General features: G+C 39.3%; 1 protein-coding gene across 11 annotated transcripts in view; it reads left to right on the forward strand.

Annotated features, from left to right (window-relative positions):
- The window catches only part of LMO7 (LIM domain 7), a 196,471-nt gene that overhangs the window by 170,653 nt on the left and 2,795 nt on the right, over nucleotides 1-23,023 (forward strand). For 8 of the 11 annotated variants that reach the window (XM_047848750.1, XM_047851792.1, XM_047850356.1 and 5 more), the window contains 14 exons: nucleotides 1,792-1,906; nucleotides 3,035-3,196; nucleotides 3,975-4,162; nucleotides 5,107-5,167; nucleotides 7,081-7,137; nucleotides 9,030-9,055; nucleotides 9,337-9,441; nucleotides 10,231-10,323; nucleotides 10,729-11,066; nucleotides 11,946-12,011; nucleotides 14,086-14,138; nucleotides 17,044-17,257; nucleotides 20,210-20,491; nucleotides 22,374-22,482. In XM_047848750.1, the coding sequence (XP_047704706.1) occupies nucleotides 1,792-1,906; nucleotides 3,035-3,196; nucleotides 3,975-4,162; nucleotides 5,107-5,167; nucleotides 7,081-7,137; nucleotides 9,030-9,055; nucleotides 9,337-9,441; nucleotides 10,231-10,323; nucleotides 10,729-11,066; nucleotides 11,946-12,011; nucleotides 14,086-14,138; nucleotides 17,044-17,257; nucleotides 20,210-20,491; nucleotides 22,374-22,482 (1,869 nt within the window). The remainder of the gene's footprint in view (nucleotides 1-1,791; nucleotides 1,907-3,034; nucleotides 3,197-3,974; nucleotides 4,163-5,106; nucleotides 5,168-7,080; nucleotides 7,138-9,029; nucleotides 9,056-9,336; nucleotides 9,442-10,230; nucleotides 10,324-10,728; nucleotides 11,067-11,945; nucleotides 12,012-14,085; nucleotides 14,139-17,043; nucleotides 17,258-20,209; nucleotides 20,492-22,373; nucleotides 22,483-23,023) is intronic. The other 3 variants (XM_047853442.1, XM_047826733.1, XM_047842262.1) reach the window with 2 other exon arrangements.

The following is a 23,023-nucleotide window of genomic DNA, read 5'->3' on the forward strand; positions in this document are numbered from 1 at the left end:
ATGTTGAACAAACGATAAGTAAATGTTAAAGCACTTCTGTGTCCATAGAATGTAGTAAGTTCTTGGTTCAGTGTCTTCCTTGCCTTCTATTTCAATTCTTATATAATATCAGTTTTTCTCAGAATATACTCACATGGATTTTAAACTTGTTTTAGAGATGGAAAAACTTCGGCATAAAGCTTTATGAATTGCCCAATTGGCCCTAGATTTGGTTTTCACGGCCACGTTGTACTGGAGAATGTGTAGGTTTTTTTTTTTTTTTTCTGGAAAATTAAGTGGCTTTAGGAATAACTTTCTTTTAGTCTAAGTTCTTAATTATTTGGAATCAAAGACTGAAATTAGTCTGGGAATGGCAAGTTAAAATTCTTATCTGCTGTTGACCCAAAACGAAACACATAAATTATGAAAGATAACTGAAATGTTCACAGACATTGTATATTTTAAAACTTAAAACATTTGTTTTGGAAATGGCTGTGAGTCTGTGGCCCCGAGAACTTGCTGCCATGGGGTATGGTGGTGGAGGCTGGCTGTTGTCCGGGAGGCCGTCGTTCTTGGGCTCACTGGCTGTTGTTACTTTAAGGAGGTTGTGACTTGTTGCTCAGCGTGTCTCAGCAGGGGCCCTCTTGGCATCTGACCTGTGGTTCCTCTGAGGTGCCATCGCTCCATGTCCCACAGCTGTGCGGAGGCTCTGCCCTCATCACTGATCTTCGCGTGGCTGTGGGGCAAACAACACCTTGCCAAAGCTTCAGGCGCTCTTTAGGGGGTGGTGTCAGTCCCACAGGCGCCCCACAGCTAGCTGATTGTGTGTCAATGAACCCCTTGAAATTATGCAGCTATGTTAAATGTCAGAGACACTTTTTCTAGAAGCACGGTGGCATTTTTAAAATGGTTAACAATTTTTTTGCTATTTTCAAAAATGCCATTTGATTAAAATGTATGATCTGTAACATTGTATACATTTAAGGTATATAGTTAGTATATTAATTTGACACATTTATATATTGTAATATGATTGCCATTGTAGTGATAATTAGCACCTCGATCACCTTACATAATTTTCTTTTTAGTGGTTGAAATAATTAAGTTATAGTCTCTTAGCGAGTTTGATCATAATACAGTGTTGTCTGTATTCACTGTTCTGTGCATTACATCTCAAGGGCTCATTTACTGATTGCCAGTTTGTACCCTTAAACAGCACACAGTCTATGTTCTTACTCTTTTCCTATTTGGGTAATAGCAAATGGTCTATAAAGTAAACCCAGTTGGGGGCGCCTGGGTGGCGCAGTCGGTTAAGCGTCCGACTTCAGCCAGGTCACGATCTCGCGGTCCGTGAGTTCGAGCCCCGCGTCAGGCCCTGGGCTGATGGCTCGGAGCCTGGAGCCTGTTTCCGATTCTGTGTCTCCCTTTCTCTCTGCCCCTCCCCCATTCATGCTCTGTCTCTCTCTGTCCCAAAAATAAATAAAAAAACGTTGAAAAAAAATTTAAAGTAAACCCAGTTGTATGGTGAGCATATGCCCAAGATTTATTAATGTCCAACTGATTTAAAGTATTGGTGTGAAGAAAAGTATCTATTAATGTGAAGTTTTCCCTTATTTTATCAGAAAAGCTAACTCACTGATATTTATATAAATGAAGGTTTTACTAAACCCAAGTTAAAAAGATGGATGCTCCTGGTCTATCATGAAATAATTCAAGTGTACCTTGAATATAGCCTCCCTCCTTTCATGGATAGACTTTCCTCCTTGCGGGTGCCAGCAACACCTGATCCCACTGGTTCATATTTGTTTTCAGGATCAGTTCAGTGATATGAGAATCAGCATACACCAGACGCCTGGGAGCGGTCTTGACTTTGGGTTTACAGTAAAATGGGTGTTTTCTGGGATCTTCGTTGCGTCAATTGAAGCAGGTAAATCATTGATTTAGCTCTACTGAACTTTCTTCCCCTTGTTATCCTATGCTGTTCACAAGCCCCTCCAGAAATTAGTGTGTTTGCTGTAGGAGGAGAAAATACATGTGAAAAGTGCAGCAGTAAAGCCAGGAGGTGCATCCTCTTCCCCGAGACTTCCCTGAGACTGATAGTGTTTTTTCTCTTTGCCTAATTAATTTGAGTTTTGTGGGGTCTTAGTTTTGTGACCTTTACAGAATTCGTTTGTCAAAATTTTAGGTTTGATATTTGGAAATGCTACCAAACAACACCTCACTGGAAATTCAAAAAGAACTTTCCATGATTGGCTGTGTCTGTGGTGGATATTTAAGTGCTGTATAATAAATTGATGTTTTCTGAGCATCCTAATATATCTGTTGTCCGTGGAGTGTCCTCAGGATGCTTCAGGACTTTTACAAAAGTCCTTCCCCATCTGGGGTTATATCACGTCAGTCCCAGGCAGTCTTCAGCAAAATATCACCACAAGGCCTAAAATTCAAATGAAAGTTACTGTTGTTAAGAGGAGTTCCTCACTTACATGTTTTAGCTATATAAAAGTGCATGCTAACACTGTTGTTTTTTTTTTTTTTTTTAAGAAAGTTCTTAAAAAAGACTTTAATTAGATAATGGCAAGTGGCAATTGTAAGCAGTTTTAAGTGGCCTTGCTTTTTTCCTTTTCCTTTTTCTTTTAAAAAAAAAAATCCATTCCAGGGTACATTTGGTTTTGGAAGCTCAATTCAAGTACAATATATTTCACATTTTTAATTTAAAAATAATTAAAAATTTTTCTTTGTTCCTAGGAAGGTAATAAATTTTATTGAATAGATGAGCTTATTTCTCCTTTGCATGTTAATGATGATGCTTACTGTGGAGTGAAAAATGCCTTTGCTGCTTTGTATATTGTGGATACCCAAATATTTGATAACGTAAAAAAAAACCTCATGGATCTACCCTAACTGAAAAATATAAGAGATGGTTAGTTGACATTAAGAAGGCATTTTTTTTCTTTAAGTAAGCAATTGGTAGAACATGGATTTTGTTGTTGTTGTTGTTGTTTGTTTGCTTAGAATTTTTTATTATTGGTTCCTTAATTGATTTTGCTTTACTTAGGTAGCCCAGCAGAATTTTCTCAGCTACAGGTAGATGATGAAATTATTGCTGTTAACAATACCAAGTTTTCATATAAGGACACAAAAGAGTGGGAGGCGACCATGGCTAATGCTCAAGAAACTGGAAACCTAGTAATGGATATCAGGCGCTATGGAAAGTCTGGTAAGTTGGTTTTACCACTGTCTGGCTTTCTAAATCGGGAACTGGTTTTTGGCAAGTGGTTCTAACAGCTTGCTTCAATAACGTCTTCCTCCGTTTTTAAAAATTTTTTGGCTTCAAGATGTTTTGCGGTTATGCTGTCACAAGTCTTGAATGATACTTCCTTGACTATTCTGTCTGAAGACTTTTCACTAGCAAATTTACTGAATTTACATTATTTATCGACTGATTTACATGCTAGACTGACTTTGAATGCAAATATTAACTGGAAGCTATTGTAATTGCATCTGCATTTGGGAGTCATATAATAATGCTGAGTATTAAGAATTACGCTATGATTTTGCTTTCTCTACAGCACCATAACTAACTGGTATGAGAGAGAACATGGTAGGTCATTGGTCATGTTGCTGTTGTTCATTCTCAAGGAACTTTCAGTATATATTCTATTATTGTGTTTCTTAGCTGTTGAGGTTAGATGGAGAAGGGCATTAAGCCTCCCCCTGCCTGTTAAGGTATGATATCAAAATATGGTACTCTATCCTGGCTTACAGAAAGATTCAGCAAATTTGCTAGTCTTTACATTATTAACATCATCTAACCCTTGTGTTTTTGGAAGGTGATCTGTTGGTCAGAACACAGAACTCTTGACTTCTTTCACACACTACCTGATTTGTTTGTATGTCTTCTACATGTTCATTTTGTATATGTACATTCAGTAACTTTGTTCTTTCCACTTCAACATTTATGTGTACTCATTTCTTGATCACCATGTGCCAATCAGACTGGGGCAGAGACCAACCTTCCCTGCCATTTACACGGCATAAAACCCTCAATCTCACCAGTATGGCTACCAAAATTATAGGTTCACCTGAAACAAAGTGGATTGATACAACTTCTGGAATTTACAACTCAGACAAATCTTCAAATCTGTCAGTAACGACTGATTTCTCGGAAAGCCTCCAGCATTCTGTAAGTATTTTGAGAAGTGGGAGTATTTGTGTAGAGCAGAGTATCTGTAGGAAGTCTGTGTGGGTGGGGAAAAGGATTTATTTGAACAATTTTGATGCTACTTTAAAAACCATTAGTTGAATAAGATAATTTATAGGAATGAGAGTAAATCCTATGGCATTACTATTAATAGAATAATAGTTACATAATGGTAAAATCAAAAGATCCTGTACTGTTGTTTTATGGGTATTTCTTACCAATCTTCATCATTATGCCCATTCCTCAGATCTTTGTGGATATGAAGTAGTAATAATGTAGAATTATACACTGTAATTTGTCTATGCTTTCTTTAGTCTTTACAGGTAAATTGTACACAATTACTATACTTATTTTAAAACCTCATGAAGCATGTTTAGTTTCTTATGTAGGTGAATTTGATGGTTAGACTTCATGTGTGGTTAAAAGATATTCAGTGACATTAATTGATGAAAAATAATTACAGTCTAGGCATTTTCCTAAGTATCAGTTAAATTTAAAATTTCAAATAAATGCTTATATCGACTCCCTAGATATAGTTGTTGTTATCTAAGATACTCTTTTAGCCAATAAGGAGTTCCTGCTACATTGTGTAAGAAATGCTTAAATGCTGAAGAGTCTTATGTGCTTATGTTGCTTAGTCATAAATACAAGCTAAGTGAACTAATTATTTGGCATATCATGTTTCTTGGAAAAGGAATGACTGAATTTAAAGTCATTCATGCTTATCGATAGATGGTCATTAATCCTTCCACAAATATTAAAGAATAATGAAAAATTTTTTCTATTTATGTAAAAGGCTGTAAGAAATACATTAATATCCTGAAAAACTCACCTTATTAAGATATTTTCACCAATGGGATATGCATCATTTAAACCCAAAGTCCAGTTGAGGAAATAGATGCTAACTGGCATTTTATCCTTTCCAGAATACTGAATCCAAGGAAATAAATGGAATTCGTGATGAAAGTAATACTTTTGAATCAAAAGGTAAACATCACCATTGTAACTATATTTATAATATAGAAGCGCTAGCATTCAAGTTTTGCTATTATAAAAATTAATGTCAGAATAGAGGCAAAGAAAAACTGATCCCAATGCAAGTTGAAACTAAAAGGTTAGCACGCAGATCCAGTTGCAGCCAGGTGGAAAGGCATTCAGTTCCAGGGTTTGAATAGTTCAGGAACTGCAAACAACGCTTTGGCAGCATGCCCAGCAGCTTCGAGTGCCTGTGTGTCTAAGCCAAATAAGAAAGACTGGTTTCCCGAGGCCATTAGCCTTCTTGCAATGGTATGTTGGCAGAGGGAATCTTCGTTAAATCTGAAACGATGAATGAAGTTTCCTGCTCCCCTTTATTGTGGTGAAAAGGACAAGTTCATAGGCAGCTAGTCTTAGTAGAGCAATGGCAATAACAGTTATTAGTGAAAAGTACCCATTTGTAATGACAAGGCAGGCGTAGTATCTAGGGAGATCTTGTTTTAGGGAGTTAGTTACTGCTCTCTTCCTCCTTCTGTCTGTTCATAAGTAATTGTCACCACATGCTATGTGCTATTCCTTAAGCATACAAAATAAGTAAGAAAGATCTGGTTCACATAGGCAGGGAGAGAGAGACCCAAAGGAGATAAAACTCCTTTTACCATGAAGCTAAGCTCTGGTCGGGCTGGGTCTTCATAGCAGTTTGATGGCTTTGCACCTGCATTTGCCAGTTCATAATGGTCAAAGCCAAACCAAGTTTGTAAATTTCCCTTTATTGATGACTTATTTTGGTGTTAAATTTCTGATGGTTACAAGTGACTGTGTTCTAATTGTCTGATACTGCATTCTTAAAGAAGTTTTGTAAGCAAACCTAACATTTTTTTAAGTTTATTTATTTTGAGAGACATAGAGAGGGTGCGTGCACACACGTGCAAGCCAGCACGAGTGTGGGAGGGGCAGACAGGGAGAGAGAATCCCAAGTAGGCTCTGCGCTGCAGGGACACGGGGCTCCATGCCACAAACCGTGAGATCATGATCTCAGCCGAAATCGGGAATCGGATGCTTAACCAACAGAACCACCCAGGTGCCCCTAACCTGACTTATTTTTGATTTATGATGTTAAATCCAAGATGCCCAGGTCCTATTCTACCAGTTATTCAGGCAGAGCAAACAGATAATAAGACACTGAACTTGTCATTAGTGACTGGCACTGTATGCTGGCCTGTCATTTGAGGGGTATGTTAAGAGAAGTAAGCACCGACTAGTGTCAAGTAATAATTTCATTTACATTTTATGAATAAACAGAAGTGTAATGATCATTTGCCATGACCTTGCAACAGATCTGTAGAAGTCAGAATGTATCTTTTCATCCTCTCTCTCTCTCTCTTTTTTTTTTTTTAACTGGACTGAACTCCATTTACTTGAAGTTAGTGGATGTTACTAGGGCAAAATACAAGAATATTTTAATTTGGGCATTTGTTTTTATTTCGTCTTTCTCTGGGTATTAATTTATTTTCTTGTCTTCCTCCCCACTATTTTTCAGTTCATTTTTTACTTAATACTGTGAAAACTCTTAGTTGCAAACAATTCTCCTTGGACTTCTAGACTTTGGATTGATTAACCTAGCAAAACATATTAATGTCCATTTCTCTAAAGCTGTGTGATCTAGCATGGGGCTTCTGTGAAACTATGATGCTATCTGCTAGAATTTATTAATGAAATAATTAGTTCCTCTACTAATCCGAATGTAGTATAGACTTCTAAAAATATGTGTCTCTGTACATTGAAATAATCCATATCTTCTATCGCCATCAGTTTTGTCATTTTGAAACTAGTGCTGCAGACATTAGTCAAATGTTTTCCAGTGGTGAGAGATTAAAATGAATGACATGGTATTGATTTTTTTTTTTTTTTTTTTTTTCAACTAGCATCTGAACCTATTTCTTTGAAAAACTTAAAAAGGCGATCACAATTTTTTGAACAAGGTAAACTACCAAACTAACAATTCATGCACTTTCATCGACTTGTTCCCATTCTCCACTCTTTCCTAGTCGTCTGTGGTGCTGGGCACTGAGCCTTTCAATTGGCTGTCATGACCAAGCAACATAACCCATTTCCATTCTTTTCCTAGGGTCGTCAGGCTTTTCTTACAGTTCATGGGTCTACCTCTGTGGTAATGGGTCTTTGCGTGTCTTTGTATACCTGTGAATTTTTTTTGGTTTTCTAATTAAATGATTGAGATGCTGTTAAACACACACTTATTTCTTTCCACTGGGTGACAGTAAGAAACGAGGAACTTCACTTACGCCTTACTGCTTCCTACAAATTGCATACTACTAGATTACACCAACATACAATTGTTGAACATTTATAAAAACTCTAATTTTTGGTTATGGACCGTGCTCTTAATAAAGAGCAGAGTTGTTTATTGGTATTGGGGTGATGGCTCTGGAGTGTTACTAGGAGTGCTCTGTGGATTCTAAAGCAAATCAAATGTAAATTTTGGTTGTACTTCCAACAACGTGCATCTTGAGAATCACTGTGTTGGTGTAGTTGAGCAGCTCTGCCTTATGTGCTATGCGTGTGGCATTTCTTACCCCTGTCACGTCTGTCTAACGCCCTGTCTCACGAATGCATTTCCAGCTGTGCTGTGCTATCAAGAACTTAAAAGTAATAGCCAACATTTGAGATGCAATGGCACGGAGAGTAGTGTGCTGTTGGTGTCTAAATGTTGTTGTTTCTTACTTTTAAGATGATCAAAAATCCTTTACACACTTGTCTTACAGTATACTTCCTGGACTCATGGATTTTTTTTTTTTTTTTTTTTTTTTTTTAGATCTGCTAGCCTTCCTTTGGCAAATTAAGGTTTCTTTTTGACCATAAATAAGAATAGCTTATCAGCCATGCATGTGCAGGGTCTATTTGTGTCAGTATCCTTCGTGTTTTTGACATTTTTGTTAAATTCCTGAGTTTCTGTGGTAATTTAATTGAAACAGTGTGATACTCCTAGCCCAAACTGGCTGAACTGAAACAATTGCTTTTCTTGCTCTGTTCTAATGTTCACTTACTTTTCTTCAACAGGCTATTTTAGGGAAGAACTTTTTCCTAAGTCTCAAAGCAGCGTTCTTAAAAAAAATGTGCGAGTGAATAAATTTACCAGACAGCTGAGGTTTCAGGAAAATTAAATAAATACTGTATGACAATACATTTCATGAAACTTGCTTACTTGTTTATAATCCTTGTCCTACATACAGACCCACATTTATGTAGTCCTCCTACGAAAAAAAGAGTGATACTAGGCCCATAGCCTTACACATGAAGTTGAATATCTGTGCTTCAAGTAATAGGAGAGGGAAGGGAAAGATTTCTTGAACATGTTTTTGTGGGGTCTTATTTAAGGAAAGTTGCTTATTAGCAAGGAGACTTGGAAAATGTGATTGGGAGCTGTCACATCGTAATTGAACAGTGGCAAGTAAAATTTTTGATTTGTAGATGTTGCAACACTTGAAATTCTTTTTTTTCCCCCTATTAGGCTGAGCTGTGAGATACTACCAAGTCTATTCATAAAAGAACCCCGAAACCTCTTTAGAACACACCATCAGTTCAGCTCTAGAAACGGGAGCTAGGGTTCACCTTTGGCATCCACAGTTTCTCTCTCTCTCTCTCTCTTTTTACATGACTTTGACTTTTGGAGGTAAAAAACAAGCAGATGAAATTAAAGAGAAAAACTAAGATATTGCTGTGGTTTAAAAAAAAAATCGTTGACGTCCCTTAGTATACTGGCATACAAACAGCTGGTAAGACTTTCTGAAAAGAATTATTTCACAGAAATGAAAAAACTTATTGTCTTTTTCCTTTCCCACATGCTGCAATACAGGAAGCTCCGATTCTGTGGTTCCTGATGTAAGTAGTGTTCATTTGTTTTTGGAATAAATAAGGTGACCTTGGTGGGACCGAATTAGCACCGAGTAGCATCGCTTATTTTCAGTTGCATAAGAGTTTATCAAGGAGCAGTCTTTCCAAGTTGGAAAGACCTATTTTGAGATGAAAAGCCAAGCCTCCTCTGGTACTGCTTAGGCAAAGGGTGGTATGAATAATTCATGTTAGCGAGAGTGCTTCAGTAGACGACTCAATGATGTCACATGTTCTTCCTTGTTTGCACATCTTCTCTTCTGACTGGCTAGCTTCCAGTTCCAACCCTCAGTGCCCCGAGTCGCTGGGCATGGGATCAAGAGGAGGAGCGGAAGCGGCAGGAGCGGTGGCAGAAGGAGCAGGACCGCCTTCTGCAGGTAGAGCAGAAATATATGGGCTCCCAGGAACTGGTCCCTGTCAACCAACATCGTGAAGCAAATTAAAAAAAAAAACAAAAAACGTTAAAAGCTAATAACCTCATAATTAACAAATCTTTTGATAGGTAGCCCATCTTGTGTTAATTACATTTCTATTTTGAAACTTTCCCAGCCCTCTTTTTAAATAATTATTTACCCCGTGTATGTTTTAGAATGAGGCACTACAGTTTTGTGGAATTCTTACATGTGGGAAGTGTATGGGTTGTAAGGACTTAACACCCTTTACGCTGTGTGCTTATTCTGTTGCAGAGAAATCCAGCCCTCTTGCTAGCACGGGGCTCTAATCAATTACAGCTGTGGTAGAGGGTGGCTATAGATTCAATTCTGAGTATCTACCCTTCCCTCAGACTGTGTTTTAATTTGATATAAGCTATTTGTTTAAGTTTATTTATTTCGAGGGGAGAGAGAGAGACAGAGGGAGAATCCCGAGTAGAATCCATGCTGTCAGCGCAGAGCTTGACGTGGGGCTCGATCCCACAAACCATGAGATCATGAGCTGAGCCAAAATCTAGAGTCAGACGCTTACCCAACTGAGCCATCCAGACACCCCAATGTAATAAGCTATTTTGTACTTTAGGGATGGAAGTCCTATTGGTTAAAATAATATCAGTGCCTTTAAAGATTGAGATGAATGGTAGAGCTAGAAAAAAATGCTAGTAAAACAGATTCTGTTTAACATCATTAACCTGTTAATTAACTAATTAACTAACATGCTGTCTCTTCTTATAGGAAAAATATCAACGTGAGCAGGAGAAACTCAGGGAAGAGTGGCAAAGGGCTAAGCAGGAAGCTGAGAGAGAGAATTACAAGTACTTGAATGAGGTAGTGTTGGAGTATGCTGTGTTCTCTGTCTTGGTGAAATTAGCTGAAAAACGGAAGATACTATATTTCACCTGGCTTTGGCCACATGTTCACTTAACACAAGCTCTTTGGAAAATACAGTGAGCTTTGATTTGTCAGAATTTTGCTTTGATGTTTCAACCTTTCTCTTAGTTTCTCTAGAGTATCATTAAATAATTGTGTTAATCAACTCTAACTGCATCTTTGTCTTCTTCTGTCTCTGTCACCCATGCGTGGCTTTGTTGGCAGTGAAACTTTTACCATCATTCCAAGTGGAATTCCAGGCCAACTGCAATAAAGTCTCTAAAACTGACTATAGATCTGTCTTTATGACATCATAGAAAGACACAGATTTGGACGGGTTTCTTGTTCTCCCTGGTCACCTAGGAACTGATGGTCCTGAACTCAAACAGCATTTCTCTGACTGCACGGGAGCCTGCCGTTGCCAGCTGGGAAGCCACCTGGGGTGAGGGGTCCAAGTCCTCCGACCGGGAAGGAACCCGAGCAGGAGAAGAGGAGAGGAGCCAGCAGCAAAAGGAGGGTGCGGACGAGGACCAGAGAAAGAAGCTGCAGGAACAACTAACTCTTGAGAAAGAGAGGACACCGGAGGAGCCACAGTATCAGGAAGGGCAGGAGCAGAAGAGGCATCCAGCGGAGGCCGAGGAGCGCAAGCACCAGGCAGAGAGAGAGAGGGAAACTTCAGTCAGAATATACCAGTATAGAAGGTTTGTCCCACAGCCGAAGGGCACTGTCGTATTTTAAATTGGCTTGGCTTAGTTGTATCCGTTCCCCACTCCAGAGGCACTATGTTGATCCCTATCATCCATTCTCTACACAGGCAGCCCAGTGGAAACCCTTTACATTGTATACCTGATCCTGTCACCTTACTTCCCTGCTTACATCTATTCAGATGGCTCTCTATTGTGTTAGACCACCCAAGTTCTCGTAGTAACCTAGAAGGCTTGCACGAGCTGGGTCTTGACCCTGTGGTCTACCTAGCTTCCTACTACTCTTCCCCTCACTCTGTCTGTTCCAGACACACTGGCCTCCTTTTCCTTTCTTGAAACTCTCCGATGCATCCTGCCCCAGGACTTCTGCATTTCTCAGTCCCTGTGCTTGGAGACGTCTTCCCTCACATATTTGTTTGTCTTACTCATTTTCTTTAAGTCTCTGCTCAGATGTCCCCTTCTCAGACTTTCCGGAATACCTCATCTAAAATATGTGTCTTTTCCCCACCCCTTCTCCTGACATACCATGCTTTATGTTAAGTGTTTGTGGCCTTCCTGCCCACTGAAACATTTACATTTACATTTACATTTACATTTACATTTACATTTACATTTAATACTTCTTTGTTTTGTTTGCTTCTCTAGCCCAGCCCTAGAACAGTAGCAGGTATACATCTGTGGGATGAATAAATTGCAAAATATGCTATTAGTAGTTCTGCTTTCTGCAGTGCTTGATTGAAATACTTGTGTTTCGTTTTTAATCCAGAGGCCGTCTCATAAAGAGGCTAGAATAACATTGTTTTGGTATCAATTCCTCAAGCTCAGGAAAGGCATTGAAGTCTGATAGTTTTACCGTAAACTCCTCTATCTTTTTAGGCCAATTGATTCCTATGATCTACCAAAGAGAGAGGAAAAATCCCCAGGGTTGCTTCCTAGTGACAGGTATGTAGGACATCTCATTGTAATATGGTTGGAATAATTGGTTTAAATGAATATTTGAGGGCTTGCCTAGATGTTTTGTAGGACTACTTTAACTTTTTCTGTGTGTGTGTGGGGGGGGGGTGGATACAAAGATCTTGCTGGTTGATCTTTGTACGGGCTAGCTTTTGCTGTGTAACCAGCTACCCCTAAACTTAGTGATTTAACATGGTTTTGTGGGTATTTTGGGGCTGATTCTAACTGGCAGTTCTTCTAATTGATTGGGCTCCTCATACATCTGCTACTGGTTTACTAGGCAGCTCTGCTTTGGGGAGTTGGCTGACTGTCAGCTGGGATGGTGAGGACAACTAGGCCATGTGTCTTTCAAGACCCAGCAAGCCAGTGCAGTCTTACGTACGTGGTGGCTGAGCAGAGAGAGGGAAAGCAAAGAAGCATGCAAGGCTCCTTGCAGTCTAGGTTCTGAACGAGCCCGCCAACACTTCTGCCACAGTCCATTACCTAAAGTCACAGGCCAGCCCAAGTTCACAGAAGAGAGAAAAACTCTACCTCTTTCCATGTAGGAGGAGCCACAATGCCAGGGGAATGGACGCTGCTGGGTAGAAGTGTGTTCATCTTCGGCAATCTACCTTAATTTTTGTTTTAAAGAGGTTACAAGCAATGGCCTAAGCTTACTCGAAGTCATGTGTGGACATCTGAAATGAGAATTGCGGCCTTCTCTTAGGCTGATTAGAACTACCAGTCAATTCCAGTAAATGTTATATATGTCTTAAAATTCCCTGAAATGTTAAATTTAATGTTTGAAAGTAACTTTAAAATGCTTTGCAGTTCTGAAACCATTAAGGACTTCTGGATAGAACTCTGTCTATAAATACCCAGTGTATGACCATTAATTTGTGTTTTCAGAGCTGACATTTCTTCTTTAGGAAGTTTGCCTTAGATATATGGAAAGAGTCATCTCTATGGGCAATGAGGATGACTGAGTAGGACTCCAAGTCGATAGGCAACATTAATATATAGGTAGTAATGGGCTGACAGGAAGCTAGAAAATGTTTTAGCGATGGATGACCTTATTTATAGTGAAGGTTTCTGGGTAATTGTGGATCATTAAAATGTGTATCTCTCTTTTTTAAAGATATGCGTTTACTTATATATTTAAATAATCTTTATTTATGTGGCTTATTACCTTGAGAAAATAATTAGATTGCAGAGGCAAAATCAGTAACTCCTGGAAGTATAAAACACTGCTAGGCATTTATGATGCAGCATGGGCTGAGAGGCATTAAGAGGTGTGGCTGGACACCTAGTAATAAAAGTATTTTCTATGTTAATACAAATGAAACCATCATGAAAGTTGCTAACAGTTGTGATACATTATTATGTCCTACACATTATTATATGTTGTATATATGCACATGTATGCTCTATGCATACGTTATGTGTATGTATGATAACATATATTATTCGTTATTACCACTATCATTTGGAGTTCTTATGCTTAAAGAGTGAGAATGAGAACAGCATGGGTTGATACAGAAACCTAAATGTTGCCATTACAAAGTCAGGTAACTTCATAGGTTCCCTATGCCAGCACGGGTGAATACCTCTTTGCACTGCCAAGATAGCATTGGTCAGTGGCTGTTTCGGAGTAAGTACCCTAGTGCCCAAAAAGTCAACTTCTTGACCCTTGGGCAGCATGAAGGAAGTGGGGGACAGTATGATGTTAGGTAATCTGATGACAGATGTCTGGTATAGCCTGTGAGATCGAGATCTGGAAGAGAATCAAAGTACACAGATTGGTCAAAAATCATAGGCTTAATCATCCTACAAACTGGAGAGGATCTTCACATTTATATCTGCTTCAAGCATCAAGCTGTTTTCTCATTTAGAGACATCGCTGTTTTCTGCTACCTTGTACAACATGAAAAATTCCTTAGTATGAAAATAAATGTTGCTCTCAACAGACATAGGAAATAAATCAACTGCTTTAAAAAGCGATCTTTTTGGTGTTCTTACATCACAAATGTAAAAAAGATGTTCCTAATGAGACGTCTGTAACATGTTGTGTTTTGTGTTGTAGGAATAAATCCAGATCCACTACTGAACTGGATGATTACCCTACAAATAAAAATGGTAAATGTGAATTTTCCCCCCAAATTCCTCAGCACAGTTGCTTGTTTATGCTATCACGCGCTATGATCGGTATTTTTAAAGTCAATATATTTCAGATTCATTAAGATTACATAATTAAAATACCAAGTATTTTTAGCATTTGTGTATAAAAACAAAACTATCTTGTGGTTATTCTGGCTTTACTTTATAATGGAGGGGGTACTGGGAGATTAAAATGGTTTTAAATAGCTAATGAAATATGGGCATTTTTCAGTGCTGCTGATGGTTTTGTATAGATTTCATCTTGCAGCCAAGGAAATGGGACAGAGAAGTTTTCTGCAGAATACCAGGGGACTTAAAAATTGTTTATAAACTTGAAATTGTACATTTAAGTGCCAAGTGTCCCAAAGTCCGAAATGATAATCATTTCACTAACTTGGCAAAAATGAGCTGGAACCTGATATTATTAGTATAAAGTGTGCTTTTAGAAATGCATGTGGGGCACCTGGGTGGCTCAGTCAGTTGAGTATCTGACTTCGGCTCAGGTCATGATCTCATGGTTTGTGGGTTTGAGCCCTGTGTCAGGCTCTGTGCTGACAGCTCAGGGTTTGCTTCAGATTCTGTCTCCTCTCTCTGCCCTCCCCCTTTCATGCTCTTGCTCTCTCTCTCTCTCTCAAAAAGAAATAAACATTAAAAAATTAACTAAAATATTAATAAAAGGAATGCATGTGACTGAAATTATATAACTAAGCAGGGGGGAACCCCAAGCATAAAGCATCATTTTAGAACAGGGTTTGTACATCAGTCTTTGGGTAAGCAGGGTGTTGGCCAGTTATATGAATGAATCGAAGTTCCAGGTGAGGATTGAGATGAATTTGGTGGATATGCCCACTGATGGATAGCTGCTTCCAGCTCCAGCCTGCTGCGGCATTGTGGGAGAATGCAAGCCTGTGAGGGCCAACTGTTTCTGTTGTAAAAGAGAAGTTAATTGGAGCGCCTGGGTGGCTCAGTCAGTTAAGCATCCGACTTCAGCTCAGGTCACGATCTCACAGTCCGTGAGTTGGAGCCCCGCGTCGGGCTCTGGGCTGATGGCTCAGAGCCTGGAGCCTGCTTCCGGTTCTTTGTCTCCCTCTCTCTCTGCCCCTGCCCCGTTCATGCTCTGTCTCTCTCTGTCTCAAAAATAAATAAACGTTAAAAAAAATTTTTTAAAAAAAAGAGAAGTTAATGAAAATCCACATTTTAAAAAATCTTTTAAGTGCTGACAAGGATAAACAAAATTTAAAACCTCTGTGAGCCAAACAACACATCTATAGCCCTAATTGGTCTAGTTTGTAACCTCTGGTTAAAGCTTATAGAATTTAGTTTGTTAGGTTCTATGATCACCTCCTTCTCCTTAACACATAGGACCTTCCATTATCTGGTCCTAGTATAAATTTCCAGCTGTTATGCTGTCTTTTCTGGCAGGAACGCTTATCTTAAACCAAAATTTTTCTTTCCCAGTTCCCAGTTTATCACATGCTTTCTGATCTTGTTCCTCTGGTCTTACTTGTTTGGATCTCTGAGTTTCTTTCCCCCCTGAATTTGCCCTAGCCACAATTAAAATCAAACTTTAAGTACTTCAATCTTCAATGTTTGCTTTCTTCCCTTTACTAACTGTAAAGTTCCTGAGTAGCAGGCAGTGGAACTAACGAAATGAAGTATTTTATTGAAAGACTCAGTTATGCCAATAAGGCACTTCTAAAATAGAAAATGTTTAATTTAAAATCTGACCAGGGGTGCCTGGGTGGCTCAGTCAGTTAAGAGTCTGACTTTGGCTCAGGTCATGGTCTCACAGGTTTATGGGTTCGAGCCCCACGTCAGGCTCTGTGCTAACAACTCAGAGCCTGGAGCCTGCTTCGGATCTGTGCCTCCTTCTATTTCTGCCCCTCCCTTTCTCTCTCTCTCTCTTTCTTTCAAAAATAAAAAATAAAAAAAAAAACCTGACCAAATTGATAAGCTGTATGCATACACAAATGTAAATGTAGATATGTATGAGAAAACTTTGGCCTTTTTCACTTCTCACTAATGCAGAGAGGCGCCATGAATTTTGAAAAAAATGACAACAGCAGTAAATGTGGAGAGTGAAAGGAAACAAATCCTGAGATGAAATTTCCTAATCCAAGTTGAAAGGGGGAAAATACTTCAAAGTTATGGATGTTTTACCCAAATCAGAAATTAATCAGCTTATCCAATGAGACAAAGCCTTCAGGATAAAACCTCACTTAATTGTCATTCATATATTCAGCATCCAAATTCTGGCTTTGTCAGTTTCTTAGAGGACAAACAAATCTGATAACATTCCTTGGTTAGCATTTGGGTTACTTGACTATTTTTCAATTTCACAAAAGCTATTTCAGTGATAGAATGTGCTCTTATTCCTACAATTTGGCCATGACTTATTCTAGAACTTACACTCAGGAAGACTTGAGTCATGTCAGCTGGAGATGCAGGCATATATATCTTCCTCCCCCCAGGGAGAGTGTATGTTTTTTGAAAGCGTGTCACAGCAAGCTTTCGACGAGTATGTGTTTGATTGATTTAATTTCATGAGGAAAGAGAAGCGGAAGAGAAAGTATTTCTAGATGATCATTTTGAAGCTTACTAGCACTGAAATCAATGCTGGTTGTTTCCTTTTTGGGAAGCCTGCTTAAGTCTTTCAGGGTGCACCTGTGACGTGCCTCTGGGTGTGGAACTGGAATTCGCAGGAATAGCGGACTTACTTCTGTGTTCCCATGCAGGAGTCTTATTGAGAATTGATGTTAGCATATGTGCACAATGTCATATTTTTTGCTACATTGTATTTGGAAATTTATCCACTATCCAACCTCCTTTTTTTTTTTTTTAAATAATAGCTAATCCTGCAGTTTTTGATATGTTTTTAATTTAGGAAGCAGTAAATATTTAGACCGAATTGGGAGCACTAGCTCATCACAGAGGAGCTCCAAGAAGGAACAGGTGCCATCAGAAGCAGAGTTAGAGAGACAGCAAATCCTTCAAGAAATGAGGAAGAGAACATCTCTTCACAATGACAACAGCTGGATCCGACAGCGCAGTTCCAGTGTCAACAAGGAGCCCATTTGTCTGCCTGGGATTATGAGAAGGTGCGAGAGTTTTTAGGAGTTATTTCCTCTTCTGTACTGTGAGGCAGATATTTAATTTCTGGACAGGTGGGTGACTTTGGACAGGAGAGTTGTCGTAATATTTTTTCTTATCTAAAATTCAGTGGAGAAAGGGCAGCACAGTGAATGTGACTGAGCACATGTTCGAGCGCTTATTTGAGGGCCAGACATATGCCAGTTACTTTGTCTACCTCATCTGACTTCCTCTGAGGAAAATGTTTCGAGGCAAGGATGGTGATTCTGTTCTTCCATATAAAGAAACTGTGGCTCAAGCCGGGAATACACTTGGACAAAAACACATGGCTAACAGGTTGCAAAGGTGGATGTGAAATTCTGAAGTAACGATTCAGTCGCTTAAAAAATTTATGCTGCTCTTTGTCCTTCCTTGGCTGCTGAACTGAGAAAATTAAGCCTGTTTGTTTATAATGAGCTAATGGTTCATTTGGAATCATAATAGTGTTTACACAGTGTGAAACCTAATTTTTATAACTTTAAGGAAAACATATAGATATACGTTAATTGAAAATGAGAAGATGAACATTTTGAAAGATGTTGATAAATGAATACTGAAGCTACTTTTATTAAGTGTTTTGCCAGGTGACAAACTGAGGAAAATTTGGAACACGTTACAAGGGCTAATTATCTCACTATACAAGGAACTTTCATAAATCAATAAATAAACCGTGACAACTTTATAGGAACATAGACAGGTGGTATGAACAGATAGTTCACAGAAAAAGAAAGTAAACATATAAAAGGTTAACGCTACTCCTAAGACAACAATGATGTATCTCCTTAGAAGATTTGTAGAGGCTTAAATATTGACTAATTCAATCTAGTCTTAGCAGTGGTATAAGGAAACAGGAATTATTTCTCCCAGTTGAGTGGAAAGTTTTTCAGTATTTATTCAGCAGAAGCTTTTATGTCTGTACCCATGTGAGCTACCTAGTTCCTGGCACTTTATCTTCTGAATGTATTGGGATAAATATGCAAAAGAGAGACCAAAGGATATATACTTAAGTATTATTGGCAATAGGTAAAAAGAAAAGAATCAGAATATCTGTGAATAGGAGTGTACTCAGTTCTTGCTAAACAACTAATGGCACATTGATGAACCCCAATTTTGAGGTGGTATATGATACAGCAATGTCTCTTTCGTTCTTTCAGAGTTGTGTAATATTCTACCTTATCACAATTCTTATCACAACTGACTGGGCAGCACTTTGGATGATGTTGGTTGGGGCACTCGGACAGCCCTTTTGAGCTGGTGTTGGCAAAAAAAAAAGTTACTTTCTCTTTTGATAAAGGATGAGATAGTACGTCACTTTGACTTTGTAGGCCACATCAGTGTCTGTCACATGTTCTTTGTTGTTTTTTTTATGACTGTTTGAAAATAAAAAATATCCTTAGCTCATGATTTGTGCATATCCTGATGGTGGGCTGTAATTTGCTGACCTCTGATGTAGTTGCTGCACTGAGAGCTCATCTGGAGCTCTTGGTGAGGAGCCTCTGCTCCTGCATGGGCCTCTCCCATAGCTGCTTGAGCTGCCTCATGACATGGTACCTGGATTCAGAGAGGAAGCCTTTCAGGAGGATAAGCCCTCATGTGCAGGTGTGTCACGTGGCCAAGCAGAGAATCAGTGGGAGGGGACCATGCATGTCACGTGGCCAAGGAGAGAATCAGTGGGAGGGGACCACGCAATGGCCTGGATGCCAAGAGCATGAGTCACGGGGGGCCTCTCAAGTACGGTCTACACATGAACCGGCGTGAAGATGGTTCTAATATAATACATACTCCATGGAATAAAGTGAGTTATGAAGAGTATGCATTGTGGAATAATCCCAGTTGGTTAAGAAAGTTAAAACCATGAACACATTACATACGTGTATAGATATGGCTGTACTTACGTAAATTTGTATCTGTTTGTAACTCTGTAAACAGAAGAAGTCTAGAAGTTAACAGTGGTTACCTCTGGGAATTAGGGCAGGTAAATTGTGGTAAGTGAGGGTGGTCGGGGGGACTATATTCATCCCTCAGACACCCCTCTATACCGCTTGGGTCCTTTTCATCATGATGATGTAGTATTTCTCTAATTATAAAAGAAAAAATGCATATTTTACACTTGGGATAAAAGATCAAGTTTTAAATGTAGTAACAAAATTGACCTGTTAGAAAGTAACCATTTATAATTTGGAGTCGACCTTTGTAGATCAGAATTTATGTAAGCACTTGACTTTGTTTAAGAGAGGTTTTCCAGAAGTTGTATTTAATTTAGTTTGTGAGCTAAGTTCTATATTAAGTGCATATTCCCTTTAAGGGAAGTGGCTGGTGAATGCTTCCACAAGATAGACATTGAAGAGTTGACTAACTTCAGGGTTTGGGGTGGTGAGTGAATGAGGACTGCATAGTAGGAATGGTCTGGATTACCCTGGAATCAGACAGACACTGTTGAAAGCCAGTTCTACCTAGCTCTTTTTCCTATGGAGAAGTTAGCATCTGTGAGATATAAAAAAATTGTATATAGTGTGTGAAAAATAAAAATTTTGGCTATGTTTAGTCTAACACCTGATATATATAAGTGCCTAAAATGGTATTTTTTGGTTCAATTTTAAAAATTAAGATATGTCTATTCAGCTGAATATTTAAAGGAAGAATGTAGTAGTTTATTTTTAAAAAATTAATATTTTCCACTTTGGTGTTTTTTATTTTATCTAAGCACCAAGTAAATAAAAATAAATGAAGATTAATTGAATATGAAACATCATGATTCTGATGAAAAGAAACTTTGGTTATTAGTGGCAACTTTATATGTAACGGGACTCGCTAGATTAATACCTACTTACAAAATACAGAAGGTAGATATTTTAGTGACTGTAATAATAGATTCTAGTTGAATGTATTATATAACCTTAATTAACCCTTTCTGTGTTCAGAGGCGAATCTCTAGATAACCTGGATTCCCCAAGATCCAATTCCTGGAAACCATCCCCTTGGCTCAATCAGTCTTCAGGAGTCCATGCTTCCTCCTCCGTTCAAGACTTCAGTCGCCCACCACCTCAGCTGGTGTCCACGTCAAACCGTGCCTACATGCGGAATCCATCCTCCAGCGTTCCCCCTCCTTCCACTGGTTCTGTGAAGACCACCACCGCGCCTTCTCCCGCACCATGCAGCCATTCTCCTTCAGCATCACAGCTGGGCTCCCAGCTACGCAACAGGTGAGAACCCTAGTCTTGGGGTATTTTTTCATTAAAATTTCCCCAGAGTCTTGTCCAAGTTTTCTGGTGAAAACCAAAACCAAGCCTTTTGGAATCTGTCAAATTCAGCGTTCCTTTACCAAAATTAATTAAGGTTTTCTTAATAGCTTTCCATGCTGCCCTAAGAGCATTTACGGATGTCTTGTGAAGCCATCGGAGACCTTTGAAACATGTGCTTCATTGCCACTGTCCCGTTTGCTTGTGGTCTGTGCACATGTACTTGTGTAGTTCTCAACGTAGAAGCATAAAAATATACAGTGATTTGTGAATGCATTTGAAATTTATGAGTAAGAGCAGTATTGTAAATGTTTGACTTTTATTGAGACTATATGCAAACTCTTTTTTAATTTTTTAAAAAAAAATTTTTTTTTTCAACGTTTATTTATTTTTGGGACAGAGAGAGACAGAGCATGAACGGGGGAGGGGCAGAGAGAGAGGGAGACACAGAATCGGAAACAGGCTCCAGGCTCCGAGCCATCCGCCCAGAGCCTGACGCGGGGCTCGACTCACGGACCGCGAGATCGTGACCTGGCTGAAGTCGGACGCTCAACCGACTGCGCCACCCAGGCGCCCCTGCAAACTCTTTTTTCAATAGGAACTGAGTGTAAAAGGAAAGCATTATAACCCAGCTCCATTGTCTGTGCAACTTTTAACAAGCTGGAGAAAAAATGATAAGTAGTTAGATATTGCTTTTTTTGTTTTTGATTTTCAAACCATTGCCGGCTACTTATGTAGTTTGCCAATATTTTGTTCAGACTACAGAACCCAGTTCTGTAGGTTATATGATGCAGGAACTGGTTAGAGTCGTAACCATAGACCTTGACTCAGCTTGCCTTCTGATGTGGAGTAAAACTCAGACATCAGCCTGTGTTGGGTTTTGAGGTTTGTTAGCCTCTGCACAGACCCAGGGCTTCAAGAAGCCGTGTGTATACTCCGAAGGGAGTTCTAGGCATATAGTACTTTCCATTGCAATGAAATACTGAAGAGTAAAAACACAGTGATTAATATTGGAATTTTTTTTTTAGCTATCAAATGAGGGATTTGTTAAGAAGACATAGCCATCTAAAATAATGTTACTTGTTCCAGGATCTCTAAAGTGTGTATCATGGAGTTTTGAATTAAGAAGGGATACAAATTTGTGGTAAATGTGGGGAGAGATGAAGGCTATGGAGTTGGAGGAAGGCAGAGGACAGAGTGTGCACTTACTTATCTGAGAGCTCTGCCCTACAAGAGCAGATAGGAGACGGGCTGTTGACTTTTTTGCCCTGGAAATGTCTCTCTCAAGGAGGCAGCATGGGCAGTGATACACTGTCAGTGTCACTACTGTGCTAATACGATGGGATGCAATGGTAAGAAGTGACCTTTACCTTCCCACCTGGGACAGGAGAGACATACATCCAGGGGAGAGTAGAACCCCTCCTTACCTATGTAAATGGTAGCTGTCAGCCAACTGTCACCCAGAGGCATCCTGGAAGCCAGAGGCACCGTCCGGAACACTGGGACTTCTGGGTAACTAGAATAGCAAGTGAGTGAGAAAAAGGCTGGGAAAACAAGGTTGAGATGGTAGAGGAGATGTGATCTAAGGACAGTAACGTCAGGAGGTACAGAATGGACGAATTACACTGAAATTGTTCATTTGTACAAATAGGTATCAAGGGTTTCGGAACCACCATGGAGATCCTTCAAGGTACAACATAGCATACTTTGATTGTCTGGTGACCACTCTCCTCCCACAGATACATACTTTCTTAAGTAGTTATTAATGTTAATGCCAGAGTGTGATTTTAAGTAACCTTGATTTGAGCAGATGAAAGCCTCCCTTCCATTCTTGTTCCGCGTCTAGGTCAGTCAGTGGGAAGCGCATGTGCTCCTACTGTAATAACATTCTGGGCAAAGGAGCCGCCATGATCATCGAGTCCCTGGGTCTTTGTTATCATTTGCATTGTTTTAAGGTGAGACGGAGACAGACAGCCTGTAGGCCCGCAAAGCTTTGCTTGGAGAGCGCATGGCTTCTTTGCGCGCTGGGTGTGGATGTGTCACTAACAAAACTCCGTGCTACATGCGTCAGTCTGTGCTGCACTTTGAATCACAAATTGCCTGTTCTCAAATCTTAAACTAGTTTCAGAAATTAAGTCCAGAAACACTATGTACTACCAGCCTCCAATCTGTTAAGATTCTAGAAGTCAAATTTACAGCTTATAAATGCTTCATCTAACATGCTGTCATAGGCATACCTGAAATAAAATTTACCAGTGTTATTAAGAGCATGGGGACATGCAATTCCAAGTGTCTGAAAGCTTAGCTTTACTAGAGAGAGTATGTGAAGGAGAACATTGTAAATATTTTTATAGCTGCAAAGCCTGCTTACACCTGGTGGGTTTCTGCCCATAGGAACGAAGCCTGTAATTACTTTTTTTTTTCTTCAATATCTATCTTTAGGGACACATCTATGTGATTCTAGAACTTTCATTGGGCCAGAAAGAGACTTTGGTT

The sequence above is a fragment of the Prionailurus viverrinus genome, chromosome A1 (genome assembly GCF_022837055.1).
Source record: "Prionailurus viverrinus isolate Anna chromosome A1, UM_Priviv_1.0, whole genome shotgun sequence".
NCBI classification, from domain to species: domain Eukaryota; kingdom Metazoa; phylum Chordata; class Mammalia; order Carnivora; family Felidae; genus Prionailurus; species Prionailurus viverrinus.